We start from the raw sequence: 25,270 nt of genomic DNA on the forward strand, positions 1-25,270 counted from the left end.
GAGAAATAAACTGAGGGTTTTGGAGGGAAGGGGAGTAATGGGTTGGGTGAGCCTGGTGGTGGGTATTAAGGAGGGCACATATTGCATGGAGCACTGGGTGTGGTGCATAAACAATGAATCTTAGAACACTGAAAAAAAAATAAAACAAAAACAAAAACAAAACAAACCCTAAAGCTGAATACCTGAAGAGGGATATTTTTTCTATAAAATTTTTGTATGATTATTCACAGATCCACCAGCCATGTTGTTTTCCCAGACAATACAGGTTATTCCTTTATGTTTCTGTAACTGAACATTCTCTAATAGGCTATACAACTTTTAGCATACAAAAACCTTCATCTTTGAAAAGATAGGATATGCATTGTATTGTGCAGTTTGCAAAGGGAATGCATTTTTTTCAACCTCATTTTTCAGCTTTGAGAATCTTTTCTGCTATCTTTTTGCATGAGTATTTCCATTTTCACTGACAAATAAAAATGTCCTTTCTTGTGATAATCCTCAAATTCTTTTTTGAGTACCCCTCAAATTACTACCTAATTTTCCCAACTATTTCAATCAAAGGAGCTCCAAGTAAAGTGGTAGTCTGAACACAAGGCACAGTATAAGTCCTGGTTATTCTTTAGAGAACTCTCTAAACCTCTCTACCTAGTTTTCTGAGACCTGTATGGACAGTTAGTCTATGAATTATAATGTGTTTTAATGAGATTATCTAATTTGGTCCTTACAAAAGCCCTCTTTATACAAAAAGAAACTTGAGACTTGGGGATAGGAAACTACTAGCCTCGGACCTGGTTGTCCTGTTTTTCCTCTTGCGCTCTGCTTCTGATAACTGGACTCTAATCTAGTTAGGCCCACCCTGTGGTCAAGAGTCCCATGCTTAGAAAGGGGAAGCCTCCTACACTGTTGGTAGGAATGCAATCTGGTGCAGCCACTCTGGGAAACAGCATGGAGGTTCCTCAAAATGCTGAAAATAGAACTACTCTATAACCCAGCAAATGCACTACTGGGTATTTACCCTAAAGATACAAATGTAGTGATCCAAAGGGTCATGTGCACCCCAATGTTTATAGTAGCAATGTCCACAATAGCCAAACCATGGAAACAACCTAGATGTCCATCAACAGATGAATGGATAAAGAAGAAGTGGTATATATATACAATGGAATACTATGCAGCCATCAAAAGAAATGAAATCTTGTCATTTGCAATGGCATGGATGGAACTAGGGAGTACTATGCTGAGTGAAATAAGTAAATCAGAGAAAGGCAATTATCATATGATCTCCCTGATATGAGGAATTTGAGAGGTAGGTCAGGGGGTTGTGTGGGGTAAGAAGGAAAAAAAGAAACAGGATGGGACTGGGAAGGGAGACAAACCATAAGAGACTTTTAATCTCACAAAACAAACTGAGGGTTGCTGGGGGGTGGAGGGTTAGGGATGGGGTGGCTGGGTTATGGACATTGGGTATGTGCTATGGTGAGTGCTGTGAAATGTATAAGCTTGAAAATAAACCCCCTTACAAATAATACCCCTGGGACAAATAATGCAATATATGTTAAAAAAAAAAAAAAAAAAAAAAAGAATTCCATGCCTGGGAGTCCTGGTGATGCTGCTGGTTAAGGACTTGATGGGTGGAGAAATTGATCACCCTTGGCTTTTCTCCTTCTCGCATCTGCCCAACTCAGTGCTGGAGGGTGAAAGGCACTAAGAATACTTGTACGATGGAAGTAAATGGACTTTAGTTTCCTTCTTCCCACTGTATTCTTCACTTACTTCCTTCCATCTCCCTTTAGTAATAATAATAATAATTACTAAAATCAGCACTATTTATTAAGGACCTAATAATGTGTTTATTTGACCATTTTTTGCTAGTTAATATGTCCCCGGTCCTCATAATCTCCCAGTAAAGAGATTCTTAATCACTGCATTTTTTAAATGAGGAAACTGAAGTTTAGAGAGAACATATCACTTCTTCAAGATCCCAGTGCCCAAGGTTCTCAGGGTTTGAGTTTTCAGTGGATCCCTCTGCCACGAAACCTGTGCGCTTACGTGTGACACTAGACACCTCCAGCTGAGGAGTTGCTCCTGGTCCGTTTCTTGGTGGCAGCATCCACTTTTATGAAGTACTTATTTATACTTGAAAGGATACTAGCTTCCATGCAGACAGAGAGAATGCAACCCAGACTTGTGAAATTTCAGGAACAATAAACTCAGACTCAAGAAGTACATTTGCTCTTCTTGGTTTTCTTGCTACCTGCTCTGCTTGTACTGAACCACCTCATACTTTTCTTATATTCCTACTTTGTTTATTTCCCATTTTGAATGGATTGTATTAGAGGTTCACATGAATGTGAGAGCTCTGTTTTTCCCCTGTTCACATACGCTGGCTTAGAAATAGTGTTTTTATGGCATAAAAATTTGTTAAATGTTTAAACGGTTTAATTTACCTAGTCCAAATTTAAGTTGCTCTTGGGAGTAGTATATATGATAAACAGAATATTCAAAACATGTGGCTATACAAAGTGCTTTGTTTCTTTACTTAAATTCAGTGTAGACTTAATCTATTTTTGCTAATAATTTCAAGTACCCAAATCAGACATTTCAAATGACAATTTTTTTAATCTTTGTGTTCTGGTTATGTAGTGGAAGTTTATTGATATTATAAACGTCAATATGTGACTTTAAAACAATGAGAATGGACTATATTTCTTCTGCCTTTCTCTTTCTAACCCTCTCTCTCTCAATCCATATGCTTCTTTGGTCTTTAGGTTGAAGATAATTTTATTTTAATCTGTGACTGTAGACTACTTTAAACATAATTCCCTTTCTGGAGAATAACTGAGCCATGATGTGGTCCATCTGTATGATGAAAAGCCATCCTATGTTATGGAATAACTGTGTGTGTGTGTGTGCATGCATGCACATGTGTGTGTGTGTTCAAGTGTGGAAGTTAAATGCAGAATACTAAAAACAGTTATGTGCAAGAATAATTTCTTAACATATTGCATTTGTACTTTATTAAAGCTGAAGTAACCCAGGTTGACTATATTAAGCCAGAACAAAGAGCTCCAAATCAGTTTGGTTAACATGTTAAAAGTAATTTGGGAGCAATCTATAGCACTATCCAGACTGTGGTATAATCATTTGGTTCTGATTTTAATTGTCCAAACCATGCATGCTTGGTGTCTGAGTAATGATTTTGTTTCTGGACCATGGCACCATTTAGGTTTTGATGACAAATACCTGCTTTTACCAGCAGGGTTAGATATAGGTCTTATCAATTTCAATTTCATATATCAATTTCATATATCATATATCAAATACTAGTTTAATTCCTTCTATGAATGCTGGACCCTGTCTTCAGATTCATTTTGTTTTTACTTTAGGTAGATTTAGGCATTTTCTATTTAGCATATAATTCTGATTGATAAAATGATGGCTGCTCATACTCATTGAGTGCTATAGAACTTTGTAAGTTTGATACCATTATACTGACCAGATGGGGAAACAAAAGCTTGGAGGAGTGGGCATACTTGCTGCCATTTACACAACCAGCAAGGGCAAAGGAACTTTCAACTCCAGAGCTCATTTCAAAAACCAGGGTTTTAGCCACCACACAATTTCGTCTTTTCACTGTTTTGGGATATGGCCTTTATTTTCATTCCTGTGTCCTACTATCTGCAACTCTAACTCTGTAGGATGTTAATTATCTGTACAAAGCATTGATGTTAAGATTTCTACGTGATAGTATTTTTATAATCACTTTGTTCCAGAAATAATAGGAGGGGCCCAATTATTTAGCTCAACTGTGTTGACCTCTGCATCCTGACTGAAAGGCATTTTGGCTGGAGGACAAAATTTCTTCCCAACAATTATCACCAGTGCAGAAACCCAAAATTACACTACCAATAAAAAATATATTAGTAGAAAAAAAGTGTGGCAAGTCTGCATAAACTCTGAAGGAGTAACTTCTGGTGGCAATGTGAATGTTTATAGTAATACCACAGGGGAGAAAAGAAGTTAGGTGGAGGAAGACAAAATACCAGAAGGCAGGTAACATTGTTTCTAATTATGGTGTCACATAGTGTGCAATTTGAGTACCTTAAAATAGGGAGACTAGCCTGATTTATTTAGGTGGGCCTCATCTAAATCTTATGAGCCCCCCAAAGCAAACATCTTTCTCCAGCTGGTAGCAGAGGGAAAGCCAGAGATGCCAAGCAAGAGAAGGGTTCAGTGTGCCTTTTGTTGGCTTGTGGGTGAAAGGGCTACAAGTCAAGGAAGAGGAACCTCAGTTCTAAATCTGCAAAGAACTGGATTCTGCCACTAGCTTGAATGAGCCTAGAAGCAGAATTCTCCACAGAGCCTCCAGAGAAGAGCCCAGCCCAGCCCATACCTCGAGTTCAGCTTGTGAGGCGCTGAGCAGAGAACACAGTTGAGCCACAAGGTGTCTGGATTTCTGGCCCACAGAATGGGAGGCTCTAAACGTCCTTGTTTGTAATAGAAAACTAATGTAGTATATAAACGATCAATTTTTTCATATGGCCTTTGTAAGAATTTTCAAAAGAAAAATATTGCTCATTCTGAGTAGTGAATGATATGTGAGAATATTTATCATGCCAAGTAATTAGTTGTTTGGTGAGGTGCAAAGCGATATAAGGCAGGATTACTTGTTAATCATAGTCATAGTCTTTCCAGTGCCACTCTATTTCAGGGCTACTTAGTTAGCCCTAGTTTAAATCCAGAAGCATATATGGTTTCTTTTCCTCAGGATTGCACTTTAATGGGAATATCCAATTAGAATTAGATTGTTTTCTTCAAGTCTAAGCTACCAAATAAGTAGTATATATCAATCATTACAATAAAACATTTATTTTGCAAGATAATAATGAGTTGCTAAAAAAAAATTACTGAAAACTAGTTAGATTTCATCTATTGGTTTGTCCACGGTCACTGGATTCATGCTTTGCTATATATAAGATCATTTCATAATGTTACAATAAACAGTTCAAAGGAAAATTAGTTAGGAGTACATATGTACTGGAAAACAGATACTGAGTTCAAAATTGGATATGAATTTTTGACTTGAAAAATCAAATCAGAAATCTGGGGACTTTAATTTCTCCTTTTCCCTTCTTGTTGCAGATTAATCTTAAAGATATTGGTGAAATCTATAAATTACGCATTGGACATGACAATGGTGGAAAGGATCCCGCATGGTATCTGGAAGAAATTAGGCTTGAAAATATAGATACATGTGAGGTGTATCGTCTAGCTGTTGACTCCTGGATAGCTGAGAATGAAAATGGTGGAGATCTATGGAAAGAAGTGCCCATGGCAAGAACTAATAAAGCACCTTTACCAGGTATATAATTTCCTTTCCTTTGTATATGTATTAAAAATTAAAACAACTGAGATGATTTAGAATGGAGATCAGGACCCTTTTTCTGGGAAGGGCCAGACACTAAATACAATACGGTTTGTGGGCCATAAAATCTCTCCAAACAGCTCAGCTTTGCCAGGGTTGTGAGACAGCTGCTATAGATAAAATGTAAACTGACAGTATGGCTGCATTACAATAAAGCTTTGTGGACACCGAACTTGGAATTTCATATAAATTTCATTTGTTAATAAATAGAATTCTACTTTCAATTTTTTTTTTTTTTTAACCATTAAGAAGTGTAAAAAACATTCTTAGCTCCTGCCTTGTTTAAAAACATGTGCGGGCAGATTTGACCAACAGGCCATAGCTTGCCTACTCCTGATTTAGAATATTAGGTTTTGGGGTTAGCTCTTGTATGGCCTTTCAAAGGTGAAAACATATATGCAAGGATGAATGTGTGTCAACAATTCATCTTTCTGTAAACAGTTTTGCTAGCCATTTAAATGTGGCTTTCCTCTTGTGTTCCTATGTTAACAAATGTCAGTAATCATGAATTCGGAAGTGCCTGAATTCCCTTCCCTAGTTTTGTTTTCTTTTGCATAAAAGTGAACTCACACACTGCTTTAATTGTCTCTCCATCCACTCCCTGCCTCTTTCTGACAACTACCCTATTTTTGCCTCCACAGCCATAGCGAAAATGTTCTTTCTCAATGGATACTAATGGCCATTTTGTTCCAAATTAAATGAGTGTGACTCTGTGTGTGTGTGTGTGTGTGTGTGTGTTTGGTGTTCTACACCTGTCTACTATATTTGACACTGATGATCCCTCATTTTAAGAGGAAGAGATTTCTAGAGGCTCTGTAACCAGACTCACGGAGTAAGGGAAGTATTTAGCTATGTCATCCTGGGCAAACTACTTAGCCTCTCTTAGCCAAAAATACTTTATCTAAGAAAGGAGATAAAAAATAGTTCTTATGTCACAGGATTATTTTAGGGACATGAGATAATGCAGTTAGTCTTTAGAATAATGTGCTTATGGTACTTTGTTCCTGGTACATAGTAATCATTCAATAAATACTTGGTATTACCAACATTGTTATTAAACATCACTCCAATCCTGACCACTATCACATGATACTGACCTAGTTCTTCACTGTTTTCTCTATTTTTTTTTTCCTATTTCTATCACTAGCTCTATTTCTATCTTAGTTCTCCTTCCTTGAACATATGGACTTAAATGCTTGATTCTTCCCTGCCCTCTTGAGCCTCCTTCTAACTTCTGTTGTTAACTGTAACACTTCATCTTTAGCCCTGTCCTCCTCGCCTGAGCCCCCGTGTTCCATTAGGTGATGCACCACCCGCCATTTCTAAAAACCATCCATGGTCTGTTTAGCCATTCCACACAAGTAAAGGTAAACACATGTATACAAACAGGTAATAGGTGCCAAGTGTTGCCAGGAGAATGGAGAACCAGAGAATAGAAACATGATTCAGATAGGGCTTCCATTCCCCAGAAGTTATTCAGTTTTGTCATTTCAGTTCTTATTTTAGCTGTATTTTAGCTTATGGTAGTTCCCTTTCTGCTTTCTCATCAGTTTCTTCTCTTCAGCTTCCCTCACACATCTTCACTCCACAGCTCACTGAGCTGTGCTTTGAGCACACCACATGCCCAACAGAATTCACCACCGCAGCTCCTCCACTTCAGCCTGTTTTCTGTAAACCTACGTGGAGAGCCTGGCTTTTCTATTCCAAATTCACATTGATTAGCCTCTCTCCCAGCATGGGGCCCATTGTACATATTTTCAGTCCCTATTAGATTGATGCATGGCACAGGACACATGAGCTGTGTGTCACAGAAATACTTGTAGATTAATTCAGATACAGAAAAAACATTTAGGATAATAACAGCTTAATGAAAGGAGAAAGATTTAACACTAATTCTTTGTATATTTATATATTTTCACAGTTTATGAAAGTATTTCCTCATAGAAAATCTCACTTAGTACATAAATCCCTAGATCCTAACAGTTTTAGTTGCCCTGCAGTTATATGAAAATGGTAACAGTGTTCAGGAATATCAGAGAGACGGAAATGGAAGATAAAAGGGTCCTAAGAAATTGAGAATTACAGGTCAATCCCTCTGATGAACATAGATACAGAAATCCTCAACAACATATAAGGGACTGAATTCAACAATACATTAGAAGAATCATACAGCATGATCAAGGGGGGATTTATTTCAAGGGTGCAAAAATAGTTCAACACCTACAAATCTGTTAATATGCTATGCCACTTTAACAAAAATGAAGGATAAAAATTATATGATCATCTCAATAGATGCAGGAAAAGCATTTGACAAATTCAACATCCATTTATGGTAAAACTCTCAAAAAAGTGGGTATAGAGGGAATGTACTTCAACATAATAAAGGTCATATATGACAAACCCACCGCTAACATCATGCTCAATGTTGAACAGTTAAAAAATCTGGAAAAGGATGCCCAGTCTCACCACTTTTATTCAACATAATATTGGAAGCTCTAGCAAGAGCAATTAGGCAAGAAAAAGAAATAAAAGGCATCCAATTTGGAAAGAAAGAAGCAAAATTGTCACTGCTTGCAGCTGACATATTATATACAGGAAGCCCTAGAGACTCCATCAAAAAACTATTAGAACTAATAAATGACTTAGGTAAAGCTGCAAGATACAAAGTCAATACACAAAAATCTGTGGCATCTTTTTACACTAATCACAAACTCTCAGAAAGAAATTAAGAAAGCAATCCCATTTACAATTGCATTGAAAAGAATAAAATACATAGGAATAAATTTAACCAAGGAGGCAAAAGACCTGTATGTTGAAAGTTATTAGACATTAATGAAAGAAAATGAAGAAGACACAAATAAATGGAAAGCTATTTCAGTTCCAAAGCAATCTTGAGAAAGAAAAACAAAGCTGGAGGTATTGCACTTTCTGATTTCAAACTATATTACAAAGCAATCAGAACAGTCTGGTATTGGCATAAAAACAGACCCCTCAAGAGAGTAAAATAGAGAACCCAGAAATAAACCCACATATATGTGGTCAATTAATTTATGAGAGAGGAGCCAAGAATATACAGTAGGGAAAGGAAAATCTCTTTAATAAATGGTGCTGGGAAAACTGGACAGCTACATGTAAAAGAACAACATGGGACTACTATCTAACACCATACACAAAAATTAACTCAAAACAGATTTAAGACTTGAACATAAGACTTAAAACCATAGGGACATATGGGTTACTCAGTTGGTTAAGCATCTGCCTTCGGCTCAGGTCATGATCTCAGGGTCCTGAGATGGAGCCCTGCATTGGGAGCCTGCTTCTCTCTTTGTCTGCTGCTTCCCCTAGTTGTTATCTCTGTCTCTCTGACAAGTAAAGACATAATGCCTTAAAAACAAACAAACAAACAAACAAACCTGGAGCCATAAAACTCCTAGAAGAAAACAGGAGGTAAGCTCCTTAACGTAGATTTTCATTATTTTTAAAAATCTGACATTGAAAGCAAAAACAACAAAACAAGGATAGAAAAGCGGGATTACATCAAATTAAAAAGCAGGATTACATCAAATTAAAAAGCTTCTGCACAAAAAAGAAAACAAGCAACAAAATGAAAATGCAACAAAATGCAACTTGCTGAATGGGAGAAAATAATTGCAAATCATATATTTGACAAAAGGCTAATAATCTAAAATATATAAAGAACTCATATTACTTAATAGGTGAAAAAATCCAATTAAAAAATGGGCAGATCTAGATAACAAACTTTTCCAAAGAAGTGATGTATGGCACTGATGGTAGCTATACTTGTGATGAACATAACATAAACTTGTCAAATCATTACCCATGGTACCTGAAACTGATGTACATTGTGTGTCAACTGAATGTGGCCATTCAGATGGCCAACCAGTATATGAAAAAATTCTCCAACCATAATTATCAGAGAAATGCAAATCAAAACCAATAAAATGTCACCTCATATCTGTTAGAATAGATAATATCAAAAAAACAAGACATAACAAGTGTTGGTGAGGATATGGAGAAAAGAGAGCCCTTGTATATTCTCAGTGTTGGATTGGTGTAAGTACTGTGGAAAACACTATGGAAGTTCCTCAAAAAATTTAAAATAGAACTACCATATGTCCTGCTATTTTACTTCTGGGTATTCATCCAGAGAAAATGAAAGCACTAAATTTGAAAATATATGAAGACCCCCACATTTATTACAGCATTATTTACAATAGCCAAGATAGGGAAACAACCTAAGTGACCATCCATGGATGAATGGATAAAGAAAGTTTGGCATGATTATAATATATATACCAAATATATACCAATAATTATATCAAATAATTATATATATCAAAATTATATAGATATTATACTGTATATGGTATATAATTACATGTGCTAGTATATATATATTGGTATATATAGTATGATCACATTCATATAATTATATAATTACTTGGTATACTATGTATAATATTACATATATATTATATATATATAAAATGAACTATTATTCAGTCATAGAAAAGAATGAAATCTTACCATTTGTGACAACATGGATGGACCTCAAGGGCATTTTGGCAGGTGACATAAGGCAGACAGAGAAAGGCAAATACTGTATGATCTCTTTATATATGTGGAATCTAAAAACAAAAAACAAGAAAACTCCCAAGCTCATAGATACAGAGAACATATTGGTGGTTGAAAGAGGTGGGGATAGGGGATAGGAGAAATGGGGAACTTTATTTTTCTTACTTTAATAAATTGAGTAAGAAAAATTTTTAAAAGACTCAGCATGTTCTGTTGCACGAATCATTTTAAACTGATGTAAGAATGTTAGAAATACAGATGATATATGAGGAAAAATCAGAGCTGATATCTAGAATTTGGGGAAAATATTTAGAATCCTACTATTCACCGTGTTGCTAACATCTCTCAAGAATCCATTCTGTTTTTCAAAAATGCCATATCCATCATCTATCTATCATCTATCTATCTATCTATCTATCTATCTATCTATCATCTATCTAAACACCCAGGTGGCTCAGTCCATTAAGCATCCCACTCTTGATTTTTGGCTCAGGTCATGATCTCAGGGGTGTAAGATTGAGCCCCCTGTCAGTCTCCAAGCTGGGTGTGAAGCCCGCTTAAGATTCTCTCTCTCAGAAAGGGGAACCCTCCTACACTGCTGGTGGGAATGCAAGCTGGTACAGTCATTCTGGAAAATAGCATGGAGGCTCCTTGAAAAGTTGAAAATAGAGCTACCTTATGACCCAGCAATTGCTTTACTGGGTATTTACCCAAAAGATACAAACGTAGTGATCCAAAGGGGCATGTGCACCCCAATGTTTATAACAGCAGTGTCCATAATAGTCAAACTATGAAAAGAACCTAGATGTCCGTCAATAAATGAATGGATAAAAAAGATATAGTATAAACACACACACAGAGAGAGAGAGAGAGAGAGAGGAATATTATGCAGCCATCAAAAACCAAATCTTGCCATTTGCAATGACATGAATGGAACTAGAGGGTATTATGCTACGCAAAATAAATCAATCAGAGAGGGACAATTATCATATGATCTCACTGATTTGAGGAATTTGAGAAACAAGACAGAGGGTCATGGGGAAGGGAGGAAAAAAATGACAAGATGAAACCAGAGAGGGTGATAAAACTTAACGGATTCTTGGCCTCAAGGAAATAAACTTGTTTGCTGAAGTGGAGGGGGTGGGAGGGATGGGGTGGCTGGGTGATGGACATTGGGGAGGGTATGTGCTATGGTGAGTGCTGTGAATTGTATAAGGCTGATGATTCACAGACCTGTACCCCTGCAACAAATAATACATTATATGTTAATTTAAAAAAGAAGAGTAAAGGGGCAAAAAACCAAAACCCAAAATTCTATTTCTCTCTCTCCCTCTGCCCCTCATCTGGCCTCTCCCCCCACCCAAAATGATGTATAGAAGGATTTTGAAATCAATGGTACCAATAAAAATCAGAAGAAGTCATATTGGGGTGCTATATTAGTTATTTCTTAAGTTATAGTGTTTTTAAAAACTGCATTTTTAAAAAATGAACTTTATTTAAACTCTGACAACTAATGCGTATTTCTTCCAATTGCTTCTTTGACATATGCACATTTTGTTACATATAAAAAAAAAAGTGGAAAGGAGTTGTATTTTTTTTTTAATCCAAGAAACAAAAGAAACTCCATTGTGCTTTAAATGAACTATTGATTTTGGGTTCATTTAACTTTAGCAGCAGTAAAGACTCAGCATGTCTTCCCTGCATCAGTCTGTTCATCCTTTTCCCAAACTAGCTAATGAAACTTGATCCATTAGCATTTCCCGTTTAAAGGGCTAATTTCTTAGCTGAAACACATGAGCCTTTTCTAAAACATTTTCTCCTCCAAAATAATATAATGTAATACATGATACCTAGAGCAAATCTGATCCAGCCATTTTTTTCCAGTTCTGACAAATTTATCTAGCTGCCCCTTTCCCAGTTTGATTATTTGCTCATTTAGAGGAAAATCATCCAAATAAGAAAATGAAAAGATAGTGACACCTCAATGTTCAGGTTTAGCTAGGGATCAAAACCTGCTGGAGAGCAAGAAGCAGTCCAGGCATGCTGAGTATTGCTTTTGGAAAGTCATTCTTGGTGCCAAGAGGTTCATTTACTATTCTTGTGACATCAAGGAAAGCCACAGCAGAATCAAACCACTGAATTGATGCTTCTCTGGTTTGGGTTTGAAAGGAGGACCGAGGAGGGGTTGACCTTCAATATTTTGGGATTGTCGGTTCATCTGTCAAAATATTCTGAAGTTGGTCCAGGGAAGAGCACAAAGAATGATTATAGAGGAACTTCTTTTATAAAATGAAGCTATTAATACTTAGTTTTGCCAGGCTGGATAGAGTCCTAGGGACACTTGAGGGTTATATATTTTTTTAATTTAGTAGCACAAAAAGAGTGCTTTTCCTTGCAGTTGGCACTTATACTCTGAGCCAATTAATTTTGTGACTTTGCCTCTTGTTTTCAAAAGATTACTGGAATGTTTTCAAAAGAAAAGGTTTTTTTTTTTTTTTTCTTGAAGCTATTCGTCTATAAATCATCACGCTTTGGGGGCTGAGCTGGATTGCTGGTGAGATCAGAGCAGTCTCCTCTTGGAGACCAGCACTACCAAGCTGAGCCTGTTCACATGCACAGTTTCCACACTTTTCCTCCAATTTGCTCACCATCTGCCCTGTTTGTGGAGAAAGGCACCAAGAGCTGTTGATCACCATTGCTTGGTTGTCCTTAACCATCTTTAGTTAATGGCCTGGTGGGCGTGCTGGGGGCCGGGGGCGGGGGGCGGGGGGGGGCGGAGTGACAAGAAGGCTGACTCAGCTGACAGTGACCTTTTCACAGGTTCTGCTTCGGGCTTTCTTCAGGGGAGACCCATGATAATGGGAGGGGAGGTTTGAGGCCACAACCATGGCCAAAGAATCGTTTGATGCTAGGTTTTGGTAAGCCTGAAGGAAGGATGGTTCACTTCCAAAAGAAATAACTCTCAGAGAATCTAAGAAAGTACCATCATAATAGAAATGCATTGGCTTTAAAATATTTATATTTATCAGATTTTAAGTAGTGAGAAAATAAGTGTCTTTCTGAACACTTACAGACAACCTACAACAAACGTTGGATGATAACAGCTGGACTAAGTTTGAGAAAAACAAGCCAGCTTTCTGTAATGCTTTAGCTTTTACCACACTACCCATGCTCGAGGGGAAAATGTGGGCTTCAGAGACAGACAGACCCTTTTATTGATGAGACGTCTGACATGCCGAGAAGGGGAGTCGCTTCCAAACCTCAGTCTCAATCACGGGGTTTGTGAACTGGAGCAAGTTACACAAGTTTTCTCAGTCAGTCAGTTTGTCTGTAAAATGGAACATATAATACCTATTGTCAGTGATCACCACATAAACCATGCAAACCAGGACATTTCTGAGAGAGAGGAAAGGCTCTGTTAGTGACGAGAACAATGAACGTCAATTGGGACCATTCCAAGGCAAAGCAGAAATGGGGTCACCCACTGGGTTTTCTCTAGGAAGGTATGGATATGGTATTTTTTTAAAAAAATATTTATTTATCTGACAGAGAGAGAGAGAGCACAAGCCAGCAGACAGAGGGAGAGGAAGAAGCAGGCTCTCCGCTGAGCAGGTCCCCGGGATCATGACCTGAGCTGAAGGCAGATGCTTAACCAACTGAGCCACTCAGGCGCCCCTGAATATGGTATTTGTCAGAAAGCAGGCACTTAACACACACTAATTTCTTTGTTTTCTCCCTTCAACTTGTTTTTCCCTCCTGCTTCCTTCATACCATGTAGCTGCTATCATGAGGGGAGGGCAAACACAAGGAATGATTTAGGATTAGGAAAGGCTATTATTCTCAATCCCACAGCCAGAACGGCCTTCTGAAAGTATTAGTCAGATTGTGTCACTCCTTTGCTTACGAAAAACTCCATTGCTGATGGTGCCAGGCAAGCTGTTCTCTCAGCACTTAGGACTCTGCCCTTCTACCATATCTGCTGGCCTGTGCCTTCCCCAGGCCTCTGCATGGCCAACTCCTTCACCTTTGTTCAGGTTTCTGGTCCGAGGGACCTTCTCCGTGAGGCTGACTGACTGATTTCCTTCCTTCCTTCCTCCTTCCTCCCTTCCTTCTTTCATTTATTTATTTGAGAGAGAGAGAGAGAGAGAGAGAGAGCACTAGTGTGGTGGGAGAGGGAGGGGGAGGACAAGCAGGATCCCCACAGAGCAGGGAGCTCAACAGGGCTCGATCCCAGGATGCTGAGATCATGACCTGAGCCGAAGTCAGAGGCTTAAGTGACTGCGCCGCCCGGCGCCCCACCCTGGAGACCTTCTCTAAAATGTGAAGAAATTCCAGTCCCTTCCCACCCTGGCACTTCTCTCTACAGCTCGAAAGTATTTCTTTTTCAGCAATAAGATCAAGGTTTTCAACCAAGAGACACATAAATATTGAGTCCTAAACCTCCAATGTCCGTGATCTTGGGCCACACACCTTCAGTGCAGACTGAAGTGTCTGCACGTGTTTAACACTGAATCTCATTTACCATCTGTTTCTGAGATCAGATTTCTTTGGGCCGTTTGTATCAACATGAGCACACCATGATAAGTGCTGAGAAAGCTTAATTCTCGGTGACCTGAGAGAAAGCACTAAACAGTCCATTAATTAAATCAAATTAAAGCTTCAGCCAAAGGGTTTGTTTGTCTTGGGGAATTTCAGCTGCACTGCCTGGAGAACTCTATCAGTACTAGAGCTGATGCTCCTACTCGGGAGGTGGTACAGGCAGCCCTCCATGCTCACCAGCACTGCAGGAGCCTCGTGCAGAGAGGAGCTGCCGCCCATGGGGAGGAGTGTAGACAGCCCTGGCAGGGCAAAATCCTTCAGTGTTCCCTAGGAATATCTGAGCATAATGACCAACAACAGGGCACCAGGAAGTCCCCCTAAACGTAGATAATTACATTCATTTTCTGATTAGGAAAGTCTTCAGAAAAAAAAAAAAAGAAAAACCCACAAAATTTACATTCCCTAAAAATACTGTGTACACGTTGACAGAGATGGGGACACAAATGTAAAATTCATCGCCTTCTAAACTTTTTTCCTTAGACTTTGTGATTATTTGTCAGTGACACCCAAGTTTGGGAGATCTGAGATGTTTTAAGAGTTTGTCTCCCGGGATGGAGAAAAGGGCACTGAGAGATCAGGCGCCAGGACCATGTGCTGGTCGGAGAGAGCTGCGGACCGGCTGCTCCAGACACCATTTGATGCCGCTGTCTCTAAACTGGAGAGCTAAATATTTGAAGGGCTTGGGTCTGCAGTCTTCCAGTGAGGACCTACTTAAGATTTAAGGTCCCTCGAGTTTCACTGAAGTATTCATGTATTTACACTCAAAGCAATAACATGGTGTGTGTGTGTGTGAGTGTGTGTGTGTGTGTGTCCATCGACACACATGAGCATAGAAGCATGTTTCTCTCAGATAATTTCCAAAAGTTACCACCCAGTGAAAATCTGACAATATACCCAGGGAAGGAGAATGGAAGCCTGCAACTTTGGGGATATAGCTGGAAGAATGATATTTTTATATGACTCTATTTTTTATTTAATAGATGAGGAATTTTGAGGGGCAGCACATTTGAGAATCTCTGGTTGGTTTGGATCAAAAGACAATAACACCACTGGGCCATACTGCACAAGGAAGATGAGGCAGCATTTCAAATGAGCTCACTTTGGAGGAGAATCTAGCCCCAGTCTGGTTGGGAGGGCTTGACAATGCCAGTTCCCTGCCCCCCTCCCCTTCTGCAGTCACTTCCTGGGTCTGTTGGTCCTCTCTGGACACTCACTCCAGAGTCAGAGTCTGGGAAGCCAAATTCATTCGTTCACTCCTACACATACAGATCTAGGAGAAAAAGCCAAAGGTCCAGAAACAAGTGGACCCTGAAAGAAACTGGGGAATGAGAACAAAGTTGGGAGCAAAGGGCCTGGGAAGGTATCCTTGGTTTAGGGCCCAGTTCTGGGTACAGAGTTGCCACAGCTCATTCTAGATGACTCATACTTGAGTGGTTTTGGGGGCAACCAAGAGAGGGCATTGCACAGCGTTTTTTGATAGATGGTGGTTTAGTAAGCATTCATTTATTCCGCATTCTTCGGTAAACATTTACATGTATTAGGAGCTGGGGGTTCAGAACTGAAAAAGTTGTGAGCCCTGCACTTCCAGCATGTGAGATTTAGGAGGGGAGACCAAGATGCCCATTATGCAGGTATGTGCACTCGGGGGCTGGGGGGGTGCGTTTGGTGCATTTGGCTCAAGGGCAGACCATGTCTTGGACTACAGACAAATCTGTGAAAGCAGCCAACTGCTCCATAGACCATCGATGATCTCAGGTGACTTTCATAACAGAATCACCAAATATTCTTTAACTATTTATTCAAAATCATCCGAAATTGAGAAGATTGCTTTCCTTTAGGCTATTTCTCTGGCAGTAGCTGTTTTAATGTAGGAGGAAAATTTCCTGGTTCTACTGTTTTATTATGACATTCTAATACTAATGAATGGCATACTGTGGTATAAGGCAGCAGCCTGCTACTTTCCATATTTACTCCCAGGGCTGACTTTGCAGGTCATCAGTACTTCTCAGTTCAATATGACATCTTAGATGGAGTTAGTGGTGGTCCTTTCCTTCTGAACCATATACTGGCCCTCCATGACCCTATGGACTCCATTTAGTTCTGAAAATAACCTCTGGTGTCTAAATATTTAAAATATTCCATTCCAGTAGCTTTGTGAAAAGGCGTCCTCATCACCATATACCTTGAGTATATTATACCTTGGGTAATCAAGAAATGGGCTACCAAGGGAATGAAAAACTTCTAGGCACGATAAAATATTAAGAAGGTGATCTTTCAAATGTAATTCAAATATAATTAAAGTTACAGGACTGTACTAAATATAATATATTTTATAAATAGTTAATTGGATTCAATTTCTTTACATGTTCATTCAAAAATCAGACAGGTATAGGTATGAGACGATCTTTCAGGATACCCTCCAGGTTATTCCTTCTGCATTGTTTTTATCATCGCATCATGGATTTGAGTCTTCACAATCAATGACTCTGAGGGCTGCAAAAATATAACATTTTTCACCCTTCATAGCTAATTAGAATCATACCCTTCCTAGAGAAACTTCTTGGGGTGATAAAAATATTCTCTGTCTTGATGGTAGTGGTAGTAATAGGACTTGTAAACAAAGTTTACACGGTTCCCAAAACTCATCAAACCTTAAACGAGTGAATTTTGCCACATGTAAATCCTATTTCTACAAACCTGATGTAAAAATAATCCAAGCCCCTATTTCCATGGGTGATGGAAATCTTAATTGTTGTAACTCAAAGTAAGCTCAGTCACTTCCAATATAACGCTTAGTTTCTTTTGGTAAAAAATTGGTCAATGTAGAATTCCCATTCTGCTCACATCCTTACTCCGTGTCACCCTCAGTTCCTGGATGTCGCCCTCAGATGGGAAGAGGTCCCTTGGTATGGCTAGCCCTGAGGCATCTCATTCTACTTCCTCTTTAGGTATCACCTCCTGCTCATCGACCAAAGGAAACACATGTCCGACCATGGCTTTGTTTATCCTCTCCTAAACTTGAAAAATCACATTTGAGGAATTTATTTCAGTCCACTTTCCAGTCATGTGACATTTTTAATATACCCTTGTGGCTAAGAAATTATATATCTATAGATCTATATCTATCTATCATCTATCTATATATCTATATATCCCTATGAAGAGCAAATATGTATATTTTTAACCCTATGCTTTCTGTAGTAAGCAGAGACAAAAGAATCTAAGATTTCTTATAAGGAAATCTTAAGGATACTATTTATGGAGATGTTAATGCTTAGAGTTGATGCTGATAAATCATCATTTACAAATGCTTAGAAGATTCTGGCCTAAAATGATGTCTGAGGGGGGAAAAAACAAACTTCAGGTGAAAACTGGATTTTTGTGTCACTAATGAGGTGATGTTAAATCTTACTATGTAGCCCACAAGTCTTTCGGCCCAAAGAATGCTGAGCTTTGACATTGATATGCGTGCTATGCATTCCTTGAAAGAGGGGAAAAGTTTTGAAATGACTGTAAGTGTGGGTAAATATAAGAATGAGAGAGTTGAAGGCAATGACATTGAGAACGCAAGTGAAACAAATGCCCCCACCCTTGGTGAAAATATAGAGTTTAGCTAGGAACTGAATCGGATGACAGTTGTAGCAAACAGGGAGACAAGCAATGTTATTATTGGGTGCTTATGGCAGACTTTATCTGAGTGAGTAAGGCTCACAGCAGCTGAGGCTCCTGACTAATAACCTGAAAGAAAAATTTAGCACCAACTATGGTAAAAAGAACATTAGAAAATTGGAGGCAAAAATGTCCAATATTTATGGATAACCTAAAGCAACCAAGTTAACTCTTTCAATACTTTCAGCTAAATCATGGTGAGAGATGTATATTAATAACTACTTAAAATCTGGTGCTTTAAGAATAGTTACTTGCAGCCAGAATGATTGATTAGTAATATTTGTCTTTGAATATGTTCAAGTAAAATGATCTCTTCCATTCTGTATAACATCCAGGTCTAGAAACCCAGTCTTGAATTTTTCAAGTATTTGAGACCATTGTAAATTTTCTTCTAACTCACATTTTTAACTTACTACTGCTCTCCCTTAGGATTTCACCTCCCTGAGTGTGTGTGTGTGTGAGGTCCCTCTCTTAGAATAGAGATAATCTGTTAGCCTTCCACATTTTTACAACAATGCCAGTCTTTTAGTTAGAACATATGGTCCTGCCTTTGAATCAACAACCCTGAGACCTGACTTTCATGCCCAAGGAGAGAGACTGAACAAAGAATTCTCTGAGATCTTCTCTTGCTAAGACTTGTTTAAAACACATAATATTTTAGAGTGCGTCTAAGCAACGTGCTAACCAGGTATCCTTTAAATTCTCCCTTTCTTTACATTAAAGGAAGAATTTTGTATTGCTCTATTGTTATGAATTTAGCATTAAAAAAACTATATGGTTTTGTTGAAGAACTATAGCAAATACTTAGTGAATTATGTAACACTGTACAATTAAAGTTGAGTCAGTGTTAAAGATTTCAGCAAAATATCTGTTTCTCTGGGTGGGATTATATGTTTTCTTTCAATTTCCAATTCGAACTATGTTTCTCTCTTTGATGTGGTTTGAGGATAGAATTTAGTGCTCAACTATGACATCCACTTTGTTCCAATATGTAGTACATTTAATTCTCTTTGAATTTTGGATCTCGAGGGTTTTTTTTTTTTTTGTCTTTTTGTTTTGTTTTGTTTTTGTGTTTTGGTGCTTGTGTACTAAATTTATAGCAGCTTCTGGGAATACAATGTTAAGAAATATTTAAGTTGTGTGTAGTAGCAGGCAAGGTGCATGATTTGATCGTGGGACAATGGGTACGTTGGTTGTACAATGTGTACAGTCTGTTGTGATAGAGGGAGCACTGAGTGTTGTTCTTTGTGATGATCTCTAACTTAAATAATCTTTGATATGCCTTTTTTTAGACCTTTAACAATGTTTTTCCTTTTTTACTTTAGATATGTTTTAATCATTTAAATTTCTTCATTTTATTTTTTAAGTTGTAAACAAGTTCACTCTTCCTCTGAAACAATGGAAAAATTCTCAGTAAACAGAAGCAAGTCTTCTCTATTAAGACTTCTGATCATGTTTGTCCACATACTTGTTTTCATGAAGAATTCTATCATAAGTTTTGGCTTAATTCAGTTCAGGCAGTTACCCAGGTTGTAAGACCAGATCTTCTTTATAGGAAGTTTAAAAGATTTCCTTTGTTGTCCTAAATTCATGAGAAGTGTTCTAATTTTCTGCTTAAACTCAGCTGGGTTTCACTCTAGGGTATTTTAAAATATGTAAGACTGCTCAAAGAAACTGATTTATCTTCTCTGCTTACACCATTTCCCAGTATACCACATTTGTCTTTTTAAAGGTCAGGCACGATGGAAACAGACAATGTTTCTCACTTACCTTGTTTTCTTACTTGTTGGATTTTCATGTCTGAGTTCTTTGGAAAATGTTAATGTGAATTTCTATAAATGCAACTGTTCAATTGCACAGAGTACGAGTTATAAAGTGTTCTAGGACTTGGAATAAAAAGTACTCATTGTGTCCAAGATATTATTCATATTAGTTGTATCAGCAAGAGCAATCTCTTTTCTAATTAGCAACCTCTACCAGTGTCTCAGAAATTGCCTTAATTCTAGGGTCAAATATGGTGGATTATAATTTGCTGGTACCTCCCTGGTCTCTTTTCAAAAAAATTAAATTTGTATCTCTCTAGTATCTTTGTATTTTTTCTCTCTCTCAAGAATGCTATTACAAATCTCCATTATTAGAGTGGTGATCTCTGTGAAGTAGCAGCATGAATGACCAGCTGTGATTAGACCAGCCAAACTTTGGGGGGAAAGTTGCCACTTTCATTTAATTAAGAGAGGAAGGATATCTTTTTTAAGTTTAATTTTTCAAAATAACTGTGAAAGTATAGTGGTTTATGAAAGTGCATAATTGCTAACAATAATTATTTTGAAACCTTTGTTTGGGAAATAGCTGACTCTTACGAAAGGTGAACATGGGACAGCTAAGAGTCTGTTTGAGTGGGGTCTGCATGATGAAAAGAGCTGGGACCAACCACCACAGAGAAACCCATGTCAGCTCCATTAGGCAACATTCTGATTGTTTTTCAGGATATCTAATACATTCAGAGAGAAATGAAAATGAGAAAGACAATATTGTATTTCTGACATTTCAGTAGTGGTTTATGAGATCTACATGTACACGGGCAGGAAGCCAGGCGCAGAGACAGAGGCTAACGTGGTTATCAACCTCATTGGCACCAGAGGAGATTCGGGGAACCGAAGGCTTCATCAATCCCAAAATAACACTGTCAAGTTTCGGCGTGGACAGGTAATAGAAAGATCTTTATTGATTCTTACCTACCATCTGTTCTCTAATTTCTATAACTAAAAAGACACACAGAAAATTCCAGAGCTGCTCATTTGATACCAATTAAGAAGTACGGGTAGGTGTGGGGATTTCTTGGTGTGCGTCTGGGGCTGAGAGGAGGTGGGCTTAACCAGAGACAGTACAACCATGAGTAACTCCTAGTTTTTTCTATTAAAAAAAAAACAAAAAACAAAAACAAAATAACGAAGATTATACTTCCAGCTAGGGCAGTCTAGCTCATAACAAAGTGACTAACTTGCTGACCTCTAGAAACATTAGATAAATACCTTTTAAAATTGGTTTTAAAGGCATTGGATGGCTGCCAAGGGTCAGTTAGGCTGCCAGTCAGGGTGTGAGGGTCCAACACCCGGGAGAGAAAGGAAGTGTGGAGGAGAAGCTGGTATTCGGCATCGCTTTCTACCATTTGTAAGCAGAAGCTTCAAAGCAGGAAGCCAATCAGAGAGTAGCCATGGGGAGCCCCAGATGCCACGCAGAGATTTGGAAGTTCTCAGAGGACTGGGATTCAGTCTGCACCCAGCAGTAAAGAGGCCTTCACAAACTTCCACTTGCCAAGTGGGACCTTTATGTGAGTTCTCCCAAAGCAGAGCCAGGGACAGGTCCTGTGAGTGGTTGATGGGGACGGGGGTGATCCCAAAAAGCACAGTGAAGGCATGAATGTAGAGGAAAGAAGGAAAGGGGAGGAGCGAAGGTACATATGCATTCTTGAGGTCGCCTCTGTTGACAGCAAGGACCTCCAGGACCTCTTTTGACAGGGGCACCAATGACAGTGGTGACTAAAGCAGTTGAGCAGGAACAAGCACAGTCCTGGAGCGATGCACATACAATCTGCCCTGAGGTTCCCTCCATCTGCAGGCCCAGGGGGCAGCAGGCACCAGATGGCCAACCCAAGACCTCTAATGGAAAACAGCAAAATATTATCGAGAAATTTTTTAAAAGTCATAAATCAATAGAGATACGTTATGTTCCTGGATTGGAAGAGTCAATATAATTTCTCAACTTTTCTCCTAATCTGCAGTTTCAGTGCAATAGCATTCAAAATCCCGTATTTTTAAATGGAAATTAGCAACCTAATTCTAAGATTTATGTGGAAAGGAAACAAGTGCACCCCAAATAAACAGGACGATTATTAAGAGAAAAACAAAGCTAGAGGGCTCACACTACCAGATATTGAGATTTATTGTAAAGTTAAAGTAATTAAGATAGCATTAATTGGTACAAGGCAAGACAAATAGAACAAAAGAAACAGAATAGAGCCAGAACAAGATCCATGTCTTGATGTGCAGCATCAGAGAAAGGCAGCAACTTGGACATCAATTATGATAATCAAGAAATTATGAGCCCCATTTTACAGTAAATCCCCAAATCAATTTCATACAAATTGAGGTCTCAATGGGAAAGGTAAAACAAACAAGTACTTAGAAGGGACTGTAAGAGAAAAACCTTTGTGATCTTGGGGGTGGGTTAGGATTAAACAAAAACATTTTTAATGGTGGTAAAATACACATAATATAAACATTACCACATTAACAATTTTTAAGTGTACAGTTCAGTGATATTGAGCACATTCATTCCCATTGTTGTGCAACCATCACTACCATCAGGCTCCAGAACTTCATCTTCCTGAGTTGAAGCTATACCCATTAGACAATACATCCCATTCTCAACCCAGACCCAGGCAACCACCATTCTACTTCCTGTCTCTGTGACTTTGGCTCATTTATGAAACTCACCTAAGTGGAATCAAAGAGTACTTGTATTTCACTCAGCACAATGTCTTCAAAGTTCATCTGTGTTGTAGCATGTGTCAGAATTTCCTTTTTTTTTAAAGGGTGAATAATATTCCATTATGTGTATAGATAAGATTTCATTTATCCATTCATTAGTATGTGTGCTATTGGATTGCTTCCACATTTTGGTTATAGCAGCATTATGGATAGTTTTTATACATGTGTGTACACATAGAGACTAAGATTTTAAAGACAAAACAAAGAAAGCACTAAGAATAAAGGAAAAAAAGATAAATTTACACCCTTTTAATAAAGACTTCCCTTTCTTAAGGTAACTTGAAGAGAGTAAAAAGGCAAATCACAAAGTGGGAGAAGACATTTTAAAATATATCCTGGCAAAGGACTTGTTTCCAAACTATATACAGAACACCAACAGACCAACAAGAAAATAGTTAGCCCAATTTAAAACGTGGCATGACAGTTGACTATGTCCTTTCTAAAAAGAGAGTATCCAAATAGCCAATAAGCATGAAAGGTCTACCCAACTGAGTTAGTAATCAGGAAAATAACATGAAAGCCATAATCAAGGGTCACTGTGCATAATCAGATGACTTAAACTTGAAAAGAATGACAACCTCAAATACTGAGTAGCTGTGGAGCACCTTCACCTCTAACACACTGAGCACACATGGTTTGCGGTGGTATAAGCATTTTAGAAAAGTAGACTATCTACTAAAGCTCTATAACCCAGTAGTTCCCCATCAGAAATGTACATGAATATACACAAAAAGGCATGTCAAGAATGTTCCAAGCAATGTTATTTGTAATACCCCTAATCCATAAATAATTGCTGTTCATAAAAGTAGAATAGATAAATAATATGGAATAATATTCACTAATGAAAATAAACAAAATGTTGTTACATAAGCAACCTGGCTAAATTCCACAAAGGTTGAATAAAACAAGCCTGGCAGAAAAAACATACTGTATGATTCTATTTAGAGAAATCTAATTAAAAGTCAGGATATTGGTTACCACTGGGGGAGATTATGACGGTAATGGGCCAAGGGGGGGTCTTGGGGTGCTGTTCATGTTGTATTATTTGCATGGATGTTTGCATTGAGTGTGTTATGTATTTTAATTTGTAGACTACATATCCAGTTAATAGTTTAAGACTTCATTTGTATATGCATGCACATGTAGCTACTGCAATGCATTGTTGATATAGAAACAAAACATACTGAGAGGCAGACACCAATGGTGTACATGGTATATTTTGGAGGCTGACTGCTGGGGGATGATTCCAGACTTGGTCTCTCACTAGACATTGATCTTGGGTGAGTAATTGAACTCTGTATGTCTTTGTCTCTCCAACTGTAAAATAAGACAATGAGCAGTACTCACTTCATGGGTTGTGAGGATTAAATATATGAAAAACACTTAGAAAATTTTGTGTATAGTGAGGGCAATATCAAGTATTATTATCACTATTAATGGCAGGCGTAAATGGTATGATTATACTTTTAAAATCTTTTTCAGATTTATTTAGACTGTATGATTAAGGAAGGCAAAAATTATATAGCCTGCTTGTATTTGTCTCACAAGGCATAGCGTAGGACTGCATATAAAATAGTAAGTGGAAAATTTTTATAGTATACCACTAATAATATAGTGATATATAGCAATATAGTGATGAACTAATATAGTACTATAATGTTATTTTTTTCCTAGAGAAAGGAAATATCCTAATGATCATTCAGTTTATTTTTGTTATCACATAGGTTGATATTTTTTCCATTGAGGCAGTGTCTCTGGGAAAACTGAAGAAAGTTCTGATTAGTCATGATGGGACAGGTCCAGGTAAGATGTGCTTTCTTGGTAAGAAATCTGTTTTGAAAATTTATTAAAAGTAGCATAAAAGGCAAGTGAAAGAAAAAGACAAATATACAGGTCATGTAAAGTTGAGATGAGAAAATAATTTTCTTTTTTTAAAGGTTTTATATTTGTTTGTTTATTTATTTATCTATTTTAGACAGAGACAACAGGAGGAAGGGCAGGGGGAAAGGGGGAGAGAGAATCTCAAGCAGACTCCCCTCTGAATGCAGAGCCCAGCACAGGGCTCCATCTCACGACCCTGAAATCATGGCCTGAACTGAAATTAACAGTCAGACACTTAACTGACTAAGCCACTGAAAATAAATTTCTTTTAAGAAATTATATAGTTAGGGGTGCCTGGGTGGCTCAGTGGGTTAAAGCCTCTGCCTTCAGTTCAGGTCATGATCCCAGAATCCTGGGATCGAGCCCCGCATTGGGCTCCCTGCTCAAAGGGGAGCCTGCTTCCCCCCTCTCTCTCTGCCTGCCTCTCTGCCTACTTGTGATCTCTGTCTGTCAAATAAATAAATAAAATCTTTTTTTTTTTTTAAAGATTTTATTTATTTATTTGACAGAGAGAAATCACAAGTAGATGGAGAGGCAGGCAGAGAGAGAG

The 25,270-nt window shown here is 38.0% G+C and overlaps 1 protein-coding gene across 1 annotated transcript in view; it reads left to right on the forward strand.

The window, feature by feature from the left end:
• Positions 1–25,270, forward strand: part of RP1 (RP1 axonemal microtubule associated) — a 357,923-nt gene that overhangs the window by 318,507 nt on the left and 14,146 nt on the right. Inside the window, exons 23-25 of the mRNA XM_032316308.1 lie at positions 5,143–5,362; positions 20,841–20,995; positions 24,564–24,642. Of these exons, the coding sequence (XP_032172199.1) occupies positions 5,143–5,362; positions 20,841–20,995; positions 24,564–24,642 (454 nt within the window). The remainder of the gene's footprint in view (positions 1–5,142; positions 5,363–20,840; positions 20,996–24,563; positions 24,643–25,270) is intronic.

This window comes from Mustela erminea, chromosome 16 (genome assembly GCF_009829155.1).
Source record: "Mustela erminea isolate mMusErm1 chromosome 16, mMusErm1.Pri, whole genome shotgun sequence".
In the NCBI taxonomy this organism is placed as follows: Eukaryota; Metazoa; Chordata; class Mammalia; order Carnivora; family Mustelidae; genus Mustela; species Mustela erminea.